This window comes from Hydra vulgaris, chromosome 14 (genome assembly GCF_038396675.1).
Source record: "Hydra vulgaris chromosome 14, alternate assembly HydraT2T_AEP".
NCBI classification, from domain to species: domain Eukaryota; kingdom Metazoa; phylum Cnidaria; class Hydrozoa; order Anthoathecata; family Hydridae; genus Hydra; species Hydra vulgaris.
This window is the reverse complement of record NC_088933.1, coordinates 19,870,792-19,890,310: the sequence shown is the minus strand read 5'-3', so window position 1 is coordinate 19,890,310 and position 19,519 is coordinate 19,870,792. Positions and strand designations below refer to the sequence as shown.

Sequence of the window (19,519 nt, the reverse complement as noted above, 5' to 3'; positions counted from 1 at the left end):
AATATTTTTTAAAGTTATCGTATAGAGTCAAACTGCACACTTATCAATAAAAATTAAATAACTTTTTTATATTTCATTTTTTTTTTAATTAGATAGGTAATAAAAAACTACATAAGGTAATATAAATATATGTTAAAAAAATAATAAAATTATTTAAAATATTGAATATAAAGAAAAAGAAGTTGTGCGATTTTAGGCGACATTCTGATAAAACTGCACACTTGAGAAAACGTTGTTTTGCTGAGGTTGCTCAGCATTGCTATGCTCAGGCATTTGAGTACTTGGCATAGAAGGTCTACGCTTTGCCTTAAGTTTAGCAACTTTCACGGCTTCCTTTGTTGCTTTTTCTTCATCTTTTTGTTTGAGGAACTCAATCACATTTTCTTCGGTAATACATTTTCCGCCAAGTTTTGACATGTTGCACTGCTTTGGTTTCTTAACATGCAATTGATTTCTGGCTTGAAAAAACTGCTTCAACTCTATCTCGATGCTGTTTTTGCAACGCTTAACACATGCTTGATACCTATCAAAACTTGAAGCTGGTGTAGTTGAGAAAGATGGTAATAGGTGTGTAGTTGGAGTAGGTGCTGTTGAAGATGATGAAGCTGTGTCTGAGCAAGATTGTGTAGGTGCTGCGGAGACTGCTAAAGTTGATGAAGGTGGATTAAGTGTTTGTGTGATTTCTAATGCCTTATGATTTATGTTATTTTTATTAAGTGGAAATAAGCCAGTGTACTGGAAACCAGCATTTGCATGCAAGCATGAAAAACATTTACCACTCTCGTACAGCAGTTTGAGCAACGGTGGAAAATTTTGTTTATCTAAATTCTTACATTTTGACTCTTTGTAATACTTTGTAAGAATTTCTTTCCATGCTTGTTTGACATGACAATAGACACCTCTGTCCACTGGTTGTAGAGTATGTGAAGAATGCTCTGGTAGACAAATCAAGATTATATTGTGTTTTTTGCACAGCAATACCGCTTCCAAAGTTATGTGAGTTGTATGCCGATCTAATACTAAAATATGAATAGCACCAATTTGCTCAGTTTCAGGTATAAATACCTGATTTTGAAATTGAATATTTGGTGCCAACTGGACCACCTCTTGCCCAGTCAGGACGAAAGCTTCTTTTGGCTTTGTATATCACAAATGGTGTTGCAAAATGCCCATCAGCGTTGCAGCAATTGTTTACAGTATAATGAATTTTTTCATTGTTGCCAGTAAGTTTAAATGCACGTCTTGTCATTTTTCGACACACAACGGTTACTTAGTCTTGATCACCCAAAAAACCTGTTTCATCACAATTACAAGAAGTCCTAAATGTTTAACTGCTGTAAATTTTCACGCATTTTTTGGAATATGTTTACACTATTATAAAAGAAGAATTCTATAGTATTGATTACTTCTGCTTCTTTTTGAAAATATCTTTAAGAGGGGGGGGGGGGATTTAATGTAGTTATTATTTAGGCTCACTTATTTTTATAGTTTTTTAGGAGAAACTTATTTTTTGTGCCTGCATTTAAAAATCAATTTCGATTTTTTGTTTAATAAATATTCTTGGTTCGCATGTGTAATTATTTCAAATTTTTCTTGTAGGCATAGTATGCATTTTTTGGAAATATTGTTATATGCAGGTGCTGTTTTAAAGATGGACCAATGCAGTATAAAACCATCAATATTTTTATCTTTTAATTCCCATATGTATTTTGACAGCGTGGTGTCTTTTGAATACTTTTTATTTTTAAAGGATTGCTTATGATTGGCAAAACATTTTTTCGCCCTCTGTTAAGTCAATATATTGATTTCCAAGTACATTCTTAGAGGAAACAACACATTTATGTACCACATTTTTTGATAAACAATTTCCATTCATTGGACAATTGCTTTTTTTTGTTTACAATTACAATTTTCTGTTGTTTTTTTATTTAGGATTTCTTTTTTGTTTAACAAAGCATTATTGTGACCTTTTATAATTCTTTCCATATTTTATGTGCAACTGTAGCTAACTTTAATTGTATTTCGATTATAACATTTTATGTAGTTTATTAGAGGGCAGGAAATGCTTATTGACCAATTTTAAAAACATTTTTCCTATGTTAGTGGAGACATTTTTGCTATATGGGGGGTAGAACCAAATTACATTTCTAGTTCTATTTTGCTTTTTTGTATTCTTTTTTTGAGGGTCAAATTTTAGTTCAAAATTTTGAAAACCACTTATTTTGAGGGCAGCTTCAAAAATTCATTTAGAGGAATTGAATACATTTTCATTGGAGGAATTTTGGTTTAGCCTGTTATTAATTGAAATTGGAATTTGTTTTAGAATTTGGGTGAATAATTTGAGTTAATATTAATATACAATAATTCGTTGTTTGGATTTTTGAAAGGCTTATAGAACTTTCAGATCAAAATAACCAACAATATTAAACATAAAAAACTCTCCCCACCACCTAACTGTTTCAATATATTTGAATTTATTTGAATATTAAGAGAGGTTAAATGTGACATCAAGAAAGTTCACAATTTATAAATTTAAGTTTATATCGATTTGAAAGCCAAAATTCTTCAAAATTTTAATTTTGAAGAATTTTTAATTCCTTTCTAATTTTATTTAGTTGTGGACCAGATTTTTTACACATTACTGTTAAAATTGTCATGATAAAAGCCTAAATCATTAATATTGATTATTTTACTTAATAAATCTAAAGTATATAGTCCAACAAATTTACAAATTTCTGCTCCATCATAACTACCCATTGTTACATCAAAGCAGTCATGTATGTTTTTCTTTTTCCAAGTTTCCTTATTAAAGTGAAGTAAGGTTTTTCTGCAATGTTTTATTATACATATTGTTTCTTCTGGAATAACTGAGTGGCTTTTTGCAAATTCAATTGTTTTATCTAAAATATCTGCAGTTATTGAGGGGTAAAGATTATTAATGTCAAATTGAATAAATGTAGTCATTTTTATTTTCGATTTTCTTGAACCAATTTATAACATCAGTGGTATTTTTCCACTGTTGTAACTTTAATCTATTTTTAAGAATATTATTAATTTTGTCCAATTTAATTTTGCTTACATATCCAATCTCACTTTTTGAGAGAACCAATAACCTTCAAGGAAGTTTGTTTTGAAAATTTGGTTTATGGTCTTTTAGTGTTACAAAGGCTTGGGTAGGGGCAGTTGATTTGGTTCTGTTATCAAGGTTTATTTTTTTAGCACTACTTTAAGCTTCTAAATTAATTGCATTTTCCAAATTTTTAGGGGCTTATAATTTATTATTGCTCTGTTCTTTTAAGAACATTGAGCACTATTTTGTAGAATACATTTTAAATTTGTTTATATATATGTGTGTGTGTGTGTGTGTGTGTGTGTGTGTGTGTGTGTGTGTGTGTGTGTGTGTGTGTGTGTGTGTGTGTGTGTGTGTGTATAAATAACTTAAGTTATGTTAACCTGTTTCCTCAAAGTTTTTAATGAATTTTAAGAAAGAACCTGTTATTATTTGTTAGGTCGTCATGACTGCGTCAGTATAATCAACAATTTTGTTCAGCTTGAAGATATTGAGTATTACACTCGCAAACAAGGTTTTGAAGAAATGTTTTTTTAATTTATTAAATGATAAAGAATTAATTTAAATGATTAAATTTTAAAATAATAAAGTTTCAGTTAAAGTTAAAATTTATTTATCAAGTTTACAAATATTTACCTTTCTTTTAAATTAGATTAGTTTAATCTAATAGAAAATTTGTCTTAGTACAGTAATAAGTATTGTTGTACACAATTATTTTAGACAATGCACACAAGTTACTATTTTTATCAACTTTTTACAAACAATTTATACATTTTTTTAAATTGAAAACTTTTTTCTTATTTGTTTTTTCACTGTTTATTGCTGATGTTGGAACTATTCTGTTCTAAAAGACATTAGTAAGTGACCAGAGCCCCAGCTAAAAATGAGACTTTTTGCAAATCCAGCCCCGGCAAAATTATAAGATTTAGCAGGGGTTGATAGCCGGGGCTAGAAGTTAATTTATAATTCTTTATATACTATAATTTTATATTTACATTTACTATTTATTAAATTCTGGAATATATTTATGCCAGTATTTAATAAATAGGGACAGATACAGTAAAAGGATGCAACTTGTTGAATAAGAAGCCAAGCAAGAATGAGTATTGGTTTATTGTAATAGAGATAATAGCTTGTTTGAGCATTGACCATGATTAGAGAAACTGCATAAAAGAGGAAGGTAAAGCCTGCTGCTGATGATAATGATGATGATTATGATGATGATGATTGTGATGATGATGATGATAATGATGATAATGAAATGCATATATATATACAAAATCAAACATAAATTTTGAAAAAATAAAGTGTACTTTAGGATGTATAAATGTTTATGCAGCTCCGCTCACAAACCCAGCCCCGGCTATATTTTATCAAACCCGGCCCCAGTCAAATATCAACCCTGGTCGTTTACTAAAAGATATGGTAGTAAATAAAGTTTTCGACAGTGCTAAACATTTTCTGTTATTATCAAATTATTCAAAAGAAGTAAACACACAGTTTGCAATAAAGTTGTTTTAAAATCTGTCATAACTTTGTATAAAGTTTAAATAACTTATATCAAGTAAGCTTAAGTTTCAACAGAAATCTGAAAAGCTTTTGTGAAATGTAAACTACTTGAAAAATTATTTTATTATTTTAAAGCAGGATGATAAAATTGTTAATTAGGCTTCTAATTATTTGGTAACAGTTACAAAAGTTTCAAAATATTTGTTGTATTAAAGTTTAAATTTTATTGTGGTTAATGCATTGTCCTGCAACTGTCCTGCCCTGCAACTGTGCAGTCCTGCAACTAGATTTTTGAAACTTTATTCTTTAGAAATATAAAACTCAGTTTTATAAAATATAATTTTTTTTTTTACATACAAGTTATAATATACAAATGTGTATTACAGGAAAGCATACTACTGCACCATTGCCACTTAAATGCACCTAACACAACATTTTTGTAGAGTTTTTGATTTTTTAAATTTCAACTTCCCTGTTTCTCTGAGTTTAGTTCATACTTATATGTGACTCATGTATAATATAGGTTTCGATGAGTTCATTCTTAAAGAACATCTTGTAAAACCACTTCATAAATATTTAATAACTCCGAATTTAAACCCAGTTAAGGTAATTTCAATATAATGATTTTACATTTTATTTTTAGTTAATTAAATTTTAAAAGTTATTTTATCAACATAATAAAAAAATATTTTTAATTTAAAATTATTTTATCATCTTTATAGTTAGTGCTATATGTAAAGGAAAACACAGTTTTATTGGCAGATTATACATCAGTTGATAAAGTTCTGACAATGTTTTGTCAAAAATCATTCAAAAATGTTAACGAAGTTCTTGCTATAAAAACTCATATTTTGAACTTTTTCCTCAAAAAATGTTACCTCTGGGATCAAGGAACAGAAGGAAAAAATGGAATTAATGGTTTGCTAAAATAGTATATAAATCATTCAATTTATATTTTCATAAATTAGTAACTTTTATAAATAGTTTTTATTTTTCAGAATTGAAATTAATAGATATTATTTAAATTTAAATTAAATTATATCTAATTTTTAATAATGAGTTTTTAATATTAATTATTAAGAAGTAGTAGTAAAAAAAAGTTAATATAAATAACTTTTGTAAATAAGCACATAAAGCATTTAATACTAAATTTACCTAAATATTTAATATATTTTGGTATCCTACACAAAGTAATATTTCTTTTAAGCTTAGTTAAAGGTAGAAGCAGTGATGGGTTCGCTATTGGAACAGAAACATTGTTACGTGATTCATTGAAGTCTTTTCCCTATGCATCTTCTAATGTTTTTCAACAGCTTATCAAAATATTGTCTTCTGTGCCTGTGGTTAGTGAAAAATTTTTATATCTATATGTTGTGTGTGTATGTATATATATATATATATATATATATATATATATATATATATATATATATATATATATATATATATATATATATATATATATATATATATATATATTTTATAAATCTTTATTTAAAATTGAATAACATTACAAGTAATGAATTGTACAATTTTATCTGTCCTTTAATATTAGTAGTTTGCTAAGAATACAGGGGAGGAAAATATTATTTATGCATTGAAAAGGCAGTAGAGCTTCCAATATTGCTTGGGAGATAGAGGTCACTGACGCCATCACGAAGGATACGGAGGTATTTTTGAATAAAATTTTTTGGTAGGTAGTAGTTTTTGCGGTGTTAAGAGCATATGGGAATCTATTAGGGTTTCTGCTGTTGGTTCGAGTTAACTTATATATTATTTACATATTTGGTTATAGCATGGGTCTGCAAGGATCTTTTTGAGTATATTAATACAGATCCTGTCAAGTAACTCTTCAATGTCAAAAATAATATTGAAGCTGCTTGAATTACATCAATTCCAATAATTTGCAGGGCATTTTTATGAAAATGTTCGATCTCTCTTTCTGCAGCAGCACTACACGAAGTGAGAATAGGAGCACTAAATCAATCCAAGTTTAACGAGTAGTCTGTAGTTAATTTTATTTTTTCTATTTTATTTGAGTATTTTTTGTTTATGAATATAACAGTACCACCACCCATGCGATCTTGGAGTTCAGTGCTTATGCAAGTGTATTTATTATTGATTTGAGAAAGAATAATTTGCTTACCGCTGGGGTTAAGCCAGGTTTCAGTTATTGAGCGTATATTAGTGGTACAGATGGTTGGTAAGCGATTGGTGTTGAGATTATTGCTAGTTAGTTGGAGTGGAGCGAGAAGTAAGGGCACCGGGGATCTTGATGATTGCTCCATCGCGAATGCCCCAGTGAAAGGGTGCTTCAGGGTTATCATTACATAGTTTATCATTATGAATGTTGCGGTCTTTGCGTAGTTGGTACTCAAGTTCTCTTTCAGCTGGAGACAAGTCAGGACTTCTGTATGTTTTGAAATTCTCATGTGTAGCGAGTTTGCGAGAGTTTATCAGAGCTAATTTTTTGTTAGTAATGTTCTTGAATTCTACAACAATAGGCCGACAATTTGATGCTTTTTTTGTGTTAAGGCACTTGGAGAAACAACATTATCATTGGTAAGGCCTATAACGTTTAGGATCTCTGTGATGCAGGGTAACGCTGATGGTGGTGATTGGGTGACATTTGCTACGGACACTGGTTCTGGGACACCAAATATTATTATATTCTTTTCATGTTTAGCTGCTTGCTTTAGTTCGACAAGAACTTGACCGATTTGTGGCAATGAGTTTGGCTTGTTTCTGACAATATTACTCCAGGATGGCTGGTGTGGGCTTGATTGGGTGGCTGGTTGAGAGTTGATTTTGGTTTCGATAACTACTAATTTTTGTTCAAGTTTTTTTATTTGGTTGGTTTGCAGGTTGATAATAGCTTTCTGTTCTGAAATGATGTTAATGAGCTCCATTATCCAGATGTCCAGGTGTGCGATAGACGGTGCTAAGTTTTTAATGGCTGAGTAACCATTTGCATCAATTTTATTAACCATAATACCTTGCACAAGATGAAGGAATGTTAAATTATGTTCTTTCTTTATATTGCTGTGATGGTGGGAGGGCTACCACCCTGAATAACAGTGGATTACCTCCCAGTTGAGAAATATTTAATATATATAATACCTTATTACACAGGGACTAAAAAGTTTCAGTGTGTGTTTTTTTCCGTCAGTATGTGTTTTTTTCCATATATATATAGCATTTCCATTTCTATGCCTGATTTTATGAAATAAACAATACTATATTGGTAATATAGTCATGGTATTAATGATCTCTAATAAAGTTTTAAACTTTAAAGTTCTCGAATCCAACTTATACCCATCTGGATTGATTGAGAAAACCCATAGTTCTTATCATCTTACTTGTTTGCGCTTGGATAACTGTAATACACAAATCATGGTAATAAATTCTTATTTTTTATAAATGTTTTATATTGAAAAAGTAACCAAACAAACAAGTTTTTCATTTCACTGAAACTTTCATGTTTTTTTCTCAGAATATTCCTTATCACTAATTGATTTCACTAATAATTATTTAACTCCACTATTAGATAAGCTAAATATTGAAAAAAATGTATTTTACTTATGGAGGATTTTAATATGGATATACTAAAATATAATGAATCAAATCCTTTATCTAGCTACCTTGACTTGTTTATTTCTTTTTCATTACATCCTGTTATAATTCTACCAACATGCATAACAGCTAAATCACAAACACTTATTGATAACATCTTTATAAACTTCAATTCACCTGACCAAATTTCTGGCAATTTTACTTCTTCAATATCTGATCATATGACTCAATTTATCTGCATTCCTAGAAAAACTAATCACCCTAAAAAAAGTATATCCTACAGGCGATACAAGAACTTTAACAAAAATATATTTATTGAAGATGTTTCCAACACTAACTGGGCCCTATATATTAAAAATGATGATGATGTAAATCAATTTATCAGTTTTCTTTTAAAGACATTTGAAAAAATATTAGATCAGCATGCTCCATACAAAAAACTAACTAAGCAGCAAATTAAACTTAAATCAAAACCATGGATCACCAATGGCATACTTAAATCTATTTCTATTAAAAACAAACTATATAAAAAACACACAAAATATAAAGATATTAGTACTAAAAATGAACTGTTTTTAAGATTTAAGTTTTATAGAAACAGAATCAGCAATCTACTAAAAATTAGTAAAAAATCTTATTACACAACCTATTTTAGTAAAAACTTAAACAATATTAAGAATACTTGGAAAGGGATAAAAGAAATCATTAATATAAAACCTTCCTACTATAGTTCAACTCTCAAACTTAAATTGAAAGAAAATATTATCACAGATCAAATTACTGTATCGAATATATTAAACAACTTTTTTGTTACTATCCAAAACAAACTTCAAAACAAAAACATACCTTCAACATCCAAATTTACTGACTATATCAATTCTCTGAATTCTAATACATTCTTTATTGATCCTGTAACAGAGAATAAAATCTCTAATCTTATTAAAACCACTCTTAAAACTGGAAAAAGCTTTGGTCCTAAAAGCCTTCCTAGATTCCTTCTTAAACTTATTCCAGACATAATTTCTAAACCTCTCAGTATTATTATAAATAACTCATTTCAAAATGGTTTATTCCCAAATCCTTTCAAAGTTGCTAAAGTCATTCCGATATTAAAGAAAGGTTCTACGATGGATATGTCTAACTATAGACCTATCTCTTTTCTTTCAAACCTAAGCAAACTCTTCGAAAAAGCTATGCATAAGAGGCTCTATGCATTTTTGAATAAATTTAAATGCCTTTACAAATACCAGTATGGGTTTCGTGCTAATCATTCCACGACTCACTCATTTATTAAAATTACTGAGTCAATTAGAAAAGCTCTTGATAATAAAAACTTTGCATGTGGTGTCTTTGTAGATCTACAAAAAGTTTTTGATACAGTAGATCATTCTATCCTACTCAAGAAATTAGAATATTATGGAATCAGAGGATTACCTCTTAAATGGTTTACTTCCTATCTTCACAACAGATCTCAGTTTGTCTCAGTCGGTGACTCAAAATCTACTCAAATAAAATGTTCCAACGGTGTTCCTCAAGGGTTCAGTATTAGGACCACTACTTTTTCTTCTCTATATTAATGACCTTAATAACTCAATTAAGTTTGCAACTCCTTACCACTTTGCTGATGATACTAACTTGCTCATTATCAACCAATCTTTAAAAAAAATTAACAAATAAATTAATCATGATCTTGCCAATTTAATTTAGTGGCTTCACTCAAATAAGCTTTCCCTTAAATGTAGCAAAACTGAACTGGTCATATTCAAATCTAAAAAAACAAAAATCAATAAAAGTTTAAACTTTAGATTAAGTGGCCAGAAAATCATTCCTGTAAACTCAATCAAATATCTTGGAATTATAATTGATTCCAACCTTTTCTTTGTATCCCACCTCAAAGACTTGATCATAAAATTGAGCAGATCAAATGAAATGCTGGCTAAAGTTTGCCATTATGTCAATCTGAAAACATTTTTAAATATATATAATGTCATTTTTTACTCACATATACGATATGCTTGTCAAATATGGGGACAATCTCAACAGCAAGAAGTTTTAAGGATATCTTATCTTCAAAACAAAGCTTTAAAAGTAATACATTTTCAGAATTACAAATCCAATCCTAATGTGCTTTATCTTACTTCTAAGATCCTTAAACTATGCGACCTTGTTCAATTCTTGAATTGCCAGTTTGTCTGGAACCACCAACACAAAAACCTACCTCTTACCTTCAACAGTTTCTTCCCAAAAAATGCAAATAACTGATACTATCTTCGATCAACTGGTAATCTGAATCTTGCAGTCTGTTATTTTATTTATTTAAAATCATTGTTCTGTTACTTATCGATATAAGTCCATAAAAAACCAAAGTATAAAATCTTTGAATAACCTTCCCTATGACCTAAAAGCTCTCCATTCAATCTATGTTTTTAAGAGTAACCTATTCCATTCCTTCCTAATCAAATGCAGTTTATAAATCCAAAGATATGTGTATCTATGTATAAGTATTTGAGATAAGTGCATGTGAATAAGTGTGAGTGTATATGCACTAATTCCAAGGGTTGACATGTATATATGTATGCGTTTATGTGTGTATGTGTATGTAATGTATACATATATAATACACGTATACAATATTATTAAATGTGTGTATATGTATTTATGTTTGTATATGTGTATGTATGTATGTGTTTATGTATGTGTGCGTATGTATATATATGTGTGTGTATATACGTATATTTGTGTATAATATATATGAATCTACATTCATGTGTGCATATTATGTATGAATACAATTACTGTATACATAACTATTGAATACAGGGAGATATAAGTATATGTGTTTATATGTATTTGTGAATGTAAGTGTGTATGTGTGTTTGTATGTATGTATTTGTATGTATCTATATATGTGTGTATGTAACATAATGTATGTATAAACATAATTTTATATTCTGATATTTTCATAATTACTGTCGTGTCGTGTATAACCAATGTTATTAATATATTTGGTTATTTATTTGAATTTATAAATCACAGTATAATAAAAATCCCATTGATATAATATGATTATAATATAAATCACATTAATAAAATGTGTATTTGTGTGATTAATACTAAATTACTATTATTCTTTTTATGATTATTGTAATTATTTTTATTGTTGTCATTTTATTTTTATTATTGTCATTATACTCTTATCATTGTATTGTTATTATTGTTTTTACTACCACTCTTATTATTATCATTATTATTTTACTCCTTTAACTTTTAATGTTCATTTTGTTACTGCTGTGGATGATTAATATAACTATTAGCATTAACAATATATTTAGTAGCTTTTATTTGCAAGGTTTTTACTTAAGATTAGTACATTTACTATTTGTAAATTTCTGTGAATGTAACAACTATTTCAGAATATATGAATTGATTGATTGATATCTATTTTAAATTATTTGTTTGGCAAAAACTTGTGTGCTGGATTTAAATCCTGTTATATTGACAAAACTAGTTGTCATCTAAAGAAATGAATACTATAAAATAAAAACCTGCTAATTAACAGTTTTTTTTAATGTCCTTAAAGTAGAACATATGAAGACCACACAGGTAAAACCACAGATGCCACATTTTTCTCATTTTGAGAAATATGAAATTTAGTGTTTAGCAGCATCACATATCTCTTTATTGATAATATATTTTTTTGTGACATTTTACTCACATTTTAACTACAAGTATTTTTTTATGACATTTTATTCCTAACAATATATATAAATGCAGTCTTTCTGCTAAATACAAGAAATAAACCATACAAACACCCAATATTATTGTAATACCCAATAATATTGTAAACAAATCATTAATAAAAATGTGTTTTTTTATTTTCCAAGAAATATAAAATAAATGTTTCAGTATAAAAAAAATATTATAAAATAATGTCTTATTTTGAAATTGTTTAGCTTCAATAGGTCTTTAAATTTTTAACAAGAAGTAGTTAACACAGCTTTGTATTGTTATTTTAGTTTGGCACTTCAATCTTTGATCTAAACTGACTAGATGTACATTAAGTAAAATGTTTCCAGTTTTCTCTGTAGTTAAATTACAACTATCCTTTAATATTTCAATTTCTCTAATTGAATATATCTTTAATGAACAAACAACCAAGAAGTTTGGTTCTTTTGAAACTGTGAAAATTTTCTTGTATCATGTTTATATATAATATTGAATATTTTTGGATTTTTGTGAGAAAAACTCTGGTCTTGAAAGTACTCCTCCAATCACCTGGTGTTTCAGCTAGAAAACTTTAATTTGTAATGAACATGTACCTTCCACATTCTATAGAAGTGTCATACCTATGCAAAATGCGATAGAGCTCTAATTGTAAATGAAGCAGTAATGAAAATGATGCTGTCAAATATTTCTTTTTTATGAGCTAGATAATAAAATAAATCAAAAATGTTTCAGCTTTTCTCTGATGGAGCTAAAATAATGAATTCAAAACATTTTATTTTGTTACATATTGTTAGCAGCAGCAGAATCAGAAAATTATTGAGTTTTTTTAACTTTGTTAGGATACAGAATGAGCAAGCGTCCTATTTAGGGGGGACGTATATTTCAGGCACCCCCTTTAGTAAGTTTGTAAAAAACAAGTCATGTTTTACGCAAAACATTTGTTGAAAATTGTACTGTAATCCTGAATCCAACAATGTAGTTGATTGCATTGAAAACCATATCCTAACCAAAAACCTGAGCCTAACTCTAAAGGTCAAAGTTAGGGTTTGGTTAGTGTATGGTTTTCAACAATATTCATTTTGTATTAGACTTTTGTACGGGTTTACTAAAAGGTGGTGCCTGAAATTTACCTCCGCCCTATTTAGGATATCCATATGACAAGGTACACCTAATGAATTAAAACAAAATAATTGAAATAGATTAAAACAAACTTGTGTCATTATAAAAAAAAACTATAAATAAAAAAATACGTTTTATTAGATATAAATCTATATGTATACGCGTATATATATATATATATATATATATATATATATATATATATATATATATATATAGATAGATAGATAGATATATAGATAGATAGATAGATATGTATGCATATCTATATATGGGCAATTCCACGTAAAAGAGGAAAAAAAAAAAAAAAAAATTCTCGGCGACTTATAATAACTTGATTAAATTTATTTTCCAACTATTTAAAAATACTTTTAAGAAAAAAATTTATTAAAAAAATAATTTTATCATACTATAACATACTCTTAAACTTGTAAGGGTTATATGAGCATTTTTTGACGTTTATATATAGTCATGTAGTGAAGCGTTGAAAAAAGTTTCAGTGCTGTTTTTTTAAATAACTGTTACTTCTAAGTTTGACTAAAAGGCAAAATCAAACATTATGCATAATATTTTTTATAAAAACGAACTCTAACTAGGTCTATAAGAAGAACATATTAATGAAAACAAGACGTTACGACCGTCACAAAAAAAAGTCGAAAAGCTTTTTCTATCCTTCGTATCAAACTTTTTAAAACTACAACCATGGTAAAAGTAAAGATACTTATACATATTTTATCATCGTTTCAAAAAAAAACATTAAAGTGCTTTAAATCACCCTTTCAACATGTTACTAAGTACGTTACGACCATCACGATACGTTTGCTTTTCCGTAACGGCTTCTTGACTTTAAAAAAAAAAGTTCAAGCGCGAACGATATAATCCATTTCAAACGATTTGCGTCATTTAAACCAAGTTATAATATTAATCAACTTTGTTTATTGTTTAATTTGCAGTTTGTTTATTCATTTTATTACTAAACTTGTTAAAGTTTTTTTTGAAACCATAAGTAACTATTTTCAACAAATTGATGTAATGAATTTTTTTTTTTTAAATAAAAACTTTTAACAAAAAGGAATTTTTTTTAGATTAAACGTTGTTTATAGTTTGCCCTGCAACTTTTTGGTTTAATCGATTTCGCGGTTGTTTTTTTATTTACAACATTTCGCGGGTTTTTTTAAAATATACAACGGAGCATATATCATAAACAGCAGCTGTTATATTTAACAACATGTTTAAAATGCCAAAATCAGATGCTGAAAGATCGAAAGCTTATAGAGCAAGAAACAGAAAAGCTTTGTTAGAAAAAGAAAGAATTAGAAGTTATCTAAGGAGGCAGTTATTGACACCAAGAAAAGAAAACAAACAAAAAAATCAAGCAAAGGTTCGCAACCAAAGGCTAAGAATGAAAAAAAAACTTGATTTCATAACTAACGTCAGTCTAAATTCTACGCAAGACAATTCTTATAACTGCAAATCGTCAATGAGAAAGGCATTAAACAAGTATTTATTATATTAACATATATTTTTTAATATAATTGCTTACACATAATTTGGGTTCTTTTATATCAAATAACATATTTAGGACAAAACAGGCTCTTCCAAAATCTCCAAATAAAAGACGAACTATTTTAGAGCAGTTGGGTGCTGAATATGGCCTATGCACTGCTAAAGAAACACATCGAGTTCACTTTACATCAGAAGAAATTAAAAAAGGAAAAGTATTTTATGAAAGAGAAGATATATCAGTTATGTCTCCTGGAAGAAAAGATTTTATGAAAATCGACGGAGAAAAAGTTCAAAAACGCTACTTAGTTATGAATTTGAAAGAGCTGCATAAACTGTATTGTGAGGAGAGTGCTGACAAAAAAATTAAATTGAGTAAGTTTTGTGAATTAAGGCCAACATACATTCTTACGTGCAAAGATATACCACTTGAAACATGTGGTTGTATTTATCACAGTAATTCTACTTATTTGTGTGCTGCTTTGGCTAGTAAAATACCTTTTCCATTGTATTGCAATAAATGGTTAGAAAATTATGTATTGTGCAAGCCCCCAACGTACCAATGTTGGATAATGAAATGTTCATTGTGCTGTGATAGTAAACTATTGAAAGTTTCTTTGCCCAAACTCGGAGACATGGATACCTTAATCACCTATAGATGGTGGATTAAAGAAGATCATCGCTGTGTACTTAGTCAACATAAAAAAAACATAAAAGGTATTTTTAAACATTTCTGCGACTATTTACCAGAGTTTACTGAGCATCATCTCACTAAAAAGCATCAGTCTGAGCAATACCGCAGTCAAAAAGAAAATCTTGAACCAGGCCAAATTTTGATACACTTTGATTATTCACAAAACTATACATGCGGTTATCAGGATGCTGTTCAAGCTGCTTATTGGTCGTAGTCAACTATTACCTTGTTTACAGTTGTAATCTATCGCTACCAATTAGAGTCAAAATCATTTGTAATAATATCAGACGATAATGATAAAACAAAACGCTCCACTACTACATACTTAAGTGAAATATTTGACCTCTATTGCATTGATTATTTAAAAAAAGTTATATTATGGAGTGATTGTCCATGCACTCAATTCAAAAATAGATACATGGCCAAATTCATACAACATTGCTCTGTGAAATATCATTTTCAAAGTATAGAATGGAACTTTTTTGCTACCTCTCACGGTAAAGGAGCAGTTGATGGGGTAGGAGGGTCATTAAAGCGATTTGTTTTGAATAGCGTAAAATCTCGTGAAGTGATCGTCTTAAACGCTAAAGACTTTCTCTTAGCATCAAATGGGTGCAAAACTTATGTTAGACTTATCAACACAGATGATATTAATCTAAGGTGGGCCTTAATAGCTGATAAAATAGAAGAAGCGAAAGCCGTTACAAATATTACCAAAATGCATTTCTGGCAAGTAAAAAATGGAAAGTTTTTGGTTTCAAAATTCTCTAATATTTTGTAATGGGGTTGCGGAACTATTTTAAAATTTATATATTAGTAAAAAAAATTTACTTGTCTAAGATATTTTTTTCCTATATTGGATTCCCGGCTCCGCAAAACATTTGCGAGGCGTATGAAAGTACATATTTATGTACTTTCATACGAGGCGTATGAAAGTACATAAATAGCATTAAGCGTTTGTTGCCTACTCCAAATAAAACGATCCCAGTATTGAAGAATCACCATGGATAACCTTGATAATGTTATAAAGTTTATATTTTTTAACATAATTCAATTGGTTTTTATAGTCATTTATCTTTTTTTATTTCATTCATTGCGTTATTTGTTGTTTTTCATTTTTGGCTTTTTCGTTACGACCGTCACAGTTACGACCGTCACAACATAAAACTTAATAAAATTCATGGAAAACTTCAAGCGAAAACTATGAAACTTACCATATAGTAAGTTCAATGTGTAATTAAAGAACACAGCAAAGGATTTTTTTTCTCACTGTGTAGATGGCTGCATAAAGATTGACAAAGTTTATTTGTTTAGATTTGTCAAAAAGTAACCGTTACAACCGTCACGCTACGTTGAGTTGATTTTTCAAATAAATTGAACACTTGAATAATTTAACTTTTGCATACTAAATTATATAATAGTATTTAACATTTCTGGAAATTTTCATGTAAATACCATTCTTGGTTCATTTTTAATGGCTAAAAAAGCATCAAATGTTACGCCCGTCACTTGCGTGGAATTGCCCATATATACATGTTGAAATATGATATCATTTCTATTCTGTAATCTTTTCAAAATTTCAAAACATTTTAGATTAACACAGTTACATGATATTCCTGTTACATATTTTAATCTTAGATCTTGAGCAAACTCTTTTTATCTTCTTTAAATGTTTCTCTGTGAACGTAATGTTATTTATGTTCTGATGTTTAATTTTTATTAATGTTATTTACATCTGATGTATTTTTTTTTAAAGATAAAAGTTAGTCATGTGACTTACACTTTAATTATCATTGATTTAGTCATAAATAATTTGGACAACTGTGTTTTTTACTTGATAAACATCAGACAACAGTGGTTGTTTTAAAGTTGCTCTTTTTTTTAAATCGCCATTGAACCTTAAAACAGTCTTTTTGTTATAAATTTTTGTATTAAAATAGCTTAGTACTAAAATATCATAAAATTATCTAGAACTTAAAAATTTCAAAAAGTGGACATCTGTGGTATTACCTGTCTTCATGTAAGAATAGTGCTTTTTTATTAAGATTTTTTTAGATATTAGCTGTTGTTTTTATTTTTAAATATTTTTTACTAAACTTTTGGTTTAGGGAGGAAGTCCAAGTGCAATTACTGCAATTACTCAGTCGATAAATGGACTTCAGAGGTTATTATAAATTTTAAACATGGTTATTTGTTATGAAATTTGTCAGACTTTTAAACTTATACACTTGACTTTTTTTTTTCTAAATTAATAAGTGCTAATTTTACTGAATGCTATTTTTTTTTTAACTAATTAGTGCTGATTTCACTGAATGCTGTTCTTGCTGTGGAAATCGGCGATCATTCAACAAATGTAGCAGTTGTAAAATGGTACGGCAATGCATACATTATTCTATATATGTGTTTACCATGCATATATTAAAAAAGGTGTCTTTGAGTATTCAAAACCTTGTACCTTAAATCAGAATTTTATTTAAACTTTTTTTTCTTCTTCTCAGTAATTAGACTGATAATATAAAAATAAATATGGGTGTAAAAAAAAACCCAATTGATTGCGCCTTGAGAGCTTTATTTTAGGGTAATACCTTTAAAATTCCATAATTTATATATGATTGAATAGCAAATTTTTTACTGATTAAAAAAGAACTAAAAAACAATTTTCAGAGTTATAAAAAGTTTGATTAGGCGTTTTGGTTGTGAAAAGTTTCATTATAATTTTTATTTTTAAAATGACTTTCTCAGATTATTTATGCCCTTTGAAAATTCAATAGTTAAATAGTTGAAAAATGTCTGGAAACATTATATTGTGAAGATGAATATGAATGAGCTTAATTAATTTGTTTAAACACTCAAATTTATAAAGAATTAAAACTTGAGTTTGCATATGTTCATGTGTGTTTTGGATTTGCACAGTAAATTTTATAAATGTGCATGTTATTTTTCAAAGAACTCTCTGATCAATCTGATTTAGTTGATTTCAGAGATATGACTATTTGATATTGAAACTCCAGAAATGAAAGATTATACTATTATTATATGTACACTGATAACAGAAAAAAAAACAAAATCAGAGAAATAAGTGTCAATAAATATGTATAACAGGTTACTAAAAGTCCAGACTGACTTTCAAGGGCAATGACTCCCTCATTTTTAAGCTAGAGGTTAGATAAAAGTACCATTAGTTAGAATTTTTAGTTCTTTATTATTAATAACCCAAAGGTCTTGGATTGGGTGGCACTCTGTCTCTGTCACAAATGGAGTTTTTTCTGTGACAGGAGTAGATGGTGTTGCTGTTAATGGTCAAGTGATGCAGCATGAAGTAAAGCTCACCATTAAGAACGATTAATTTTGCCTGAAATTTGTGACAATGGGTATCAATGCTGGTATTGATTTGCTCTCTTTTTGGCTCTCTTGTCAATCAGGTAGTAAGAGCTTTAATGATATGAGAATGAGTTCATCAATTGACCAAAGTGTGTTTGTGTATTTTTAGTAATTAAAATTGTTTTGTATTTTTAAGGTTTAGAAATTGAAAAAAATGAATCAAGTGATAAAATCGAAAATGGGAGAAACTTGTTTAAAGATTTATTTTGCATAAAAGAAAAGAAAAGTTTTTTTTTTTGTTTTTTTTTTTCCAGGTTTAAGTCACATGTTTTTTTATAGGCATAAAATTAAAATAATTTTTTTTAACTTTTCTTTTTCCTTCTTAAATATTGCTCGGCACAATTTTAAGTGCACCTAATTTATAATTGATCAGGTTTAAAAAAAAATTGTTCTTGAAATTTACCCCCCCCCCCTCCTCCTACTCCTCTTCCAAATTTCCAGCTTTGTTTCAAAAATACTAATTTTATCTTGGTTGCTTTAGTTAGTTGTTTTTTTTTCTTTCAGGTTAGATATTGCAATCAATCTTGTCAAAAGCTTCATTGGGGAACTCATAAAAAATTCTGTGAACGTCTCAAAGAAGAATTTCTCCTTCTTCAACAGCAAAAAGTCGTAGATAAAGAATGTGAAGAAAATCGTGTATTACAGAAAAATAAAGAACTTCAAACTCAAGAAAATGTTGAAACCTGATTTGTTTAAAAATGTTGAAATTTTTATTTATTGATTATATTTTTGAATTTTAAAATTATTTTGTATTATACTTGCTGATTTTTATTTTACAAATATTTCTTTTTTTATGTGTAATGATTCATTATTTATGCCAATAATTTATTTTCCTGTAATTTTTGTTCCATGTTATTTGTGATGTTATTTGTTACCTGTATGATTTGTTTCTTTATTCATCATTTTTATTTAAAATATTAAAAATTAAAAATTTTAATTTTAAC

General features: G+C 28.3%; 2 protein-coding genes across 2 annotated transcripts in view; one reads left to right on the top strand and one right to left on the bottom strand.

The window, feature by feature from the left end:
• LOC100207195 (proteasome subunit alpha type-5) overlaps positions 1 to 7,757 on the bottom strand; it is a 59,591-nt gene extending 51,834 nt beyond the window's left edge. Inside the window, exon 1 of the mRNA XM_065818155.1 lies at positions 7,700 to 7,757. The gene's annotated coding sequence lies outside the window, so the exon portion shown is untranslated. The remainder of the gene's footprint in view (positions 1 to 7,699) is intronic.
• LOC100206195 (ankyrin repeat and MYND domain-containing protein 2) overlaps positions 1 to 19,517 on the top strand; it is a 36,829-nt gene extending 17,312 nt beyond the window's left edge. The window contains exons 6-12 of the mRNA XM_065818153.1: positions 3,510 to 3,584; positions 5,103 to 5,185; positions 5,302 to 5,510; positions 5,787 to 5,922; positions 17,303 to 17,358; positions 17,492 to 17,564; positions 19,080 to 19,517. Coding sequence (XP_065674225.1) covers positions 3,510 to 3,584; positions 5,103 to 5,185; positions 5,302 to 5,510; positions 5,787 to 5,922; positions 17,303 to 17,358; positions 17,492 to 17,564; positions 19,080 to 19,262 — 815 coding nt within the window. The 3' untranslated portion in view covers positions 19,263 to 19,517. The remainder of the gene's footprint in view (positions 1 to 3,509; positions 3,585 to 5,102; positions 5,186 to 5,301; positions 5,511 to 5,786; positions 5,923 to 17,302; positions 17,359 to 17,491; positions 17,565 to 19,079) is intronic.
• Positions 19,518 to 19,519: the final 2 nt, after the last annotated feature.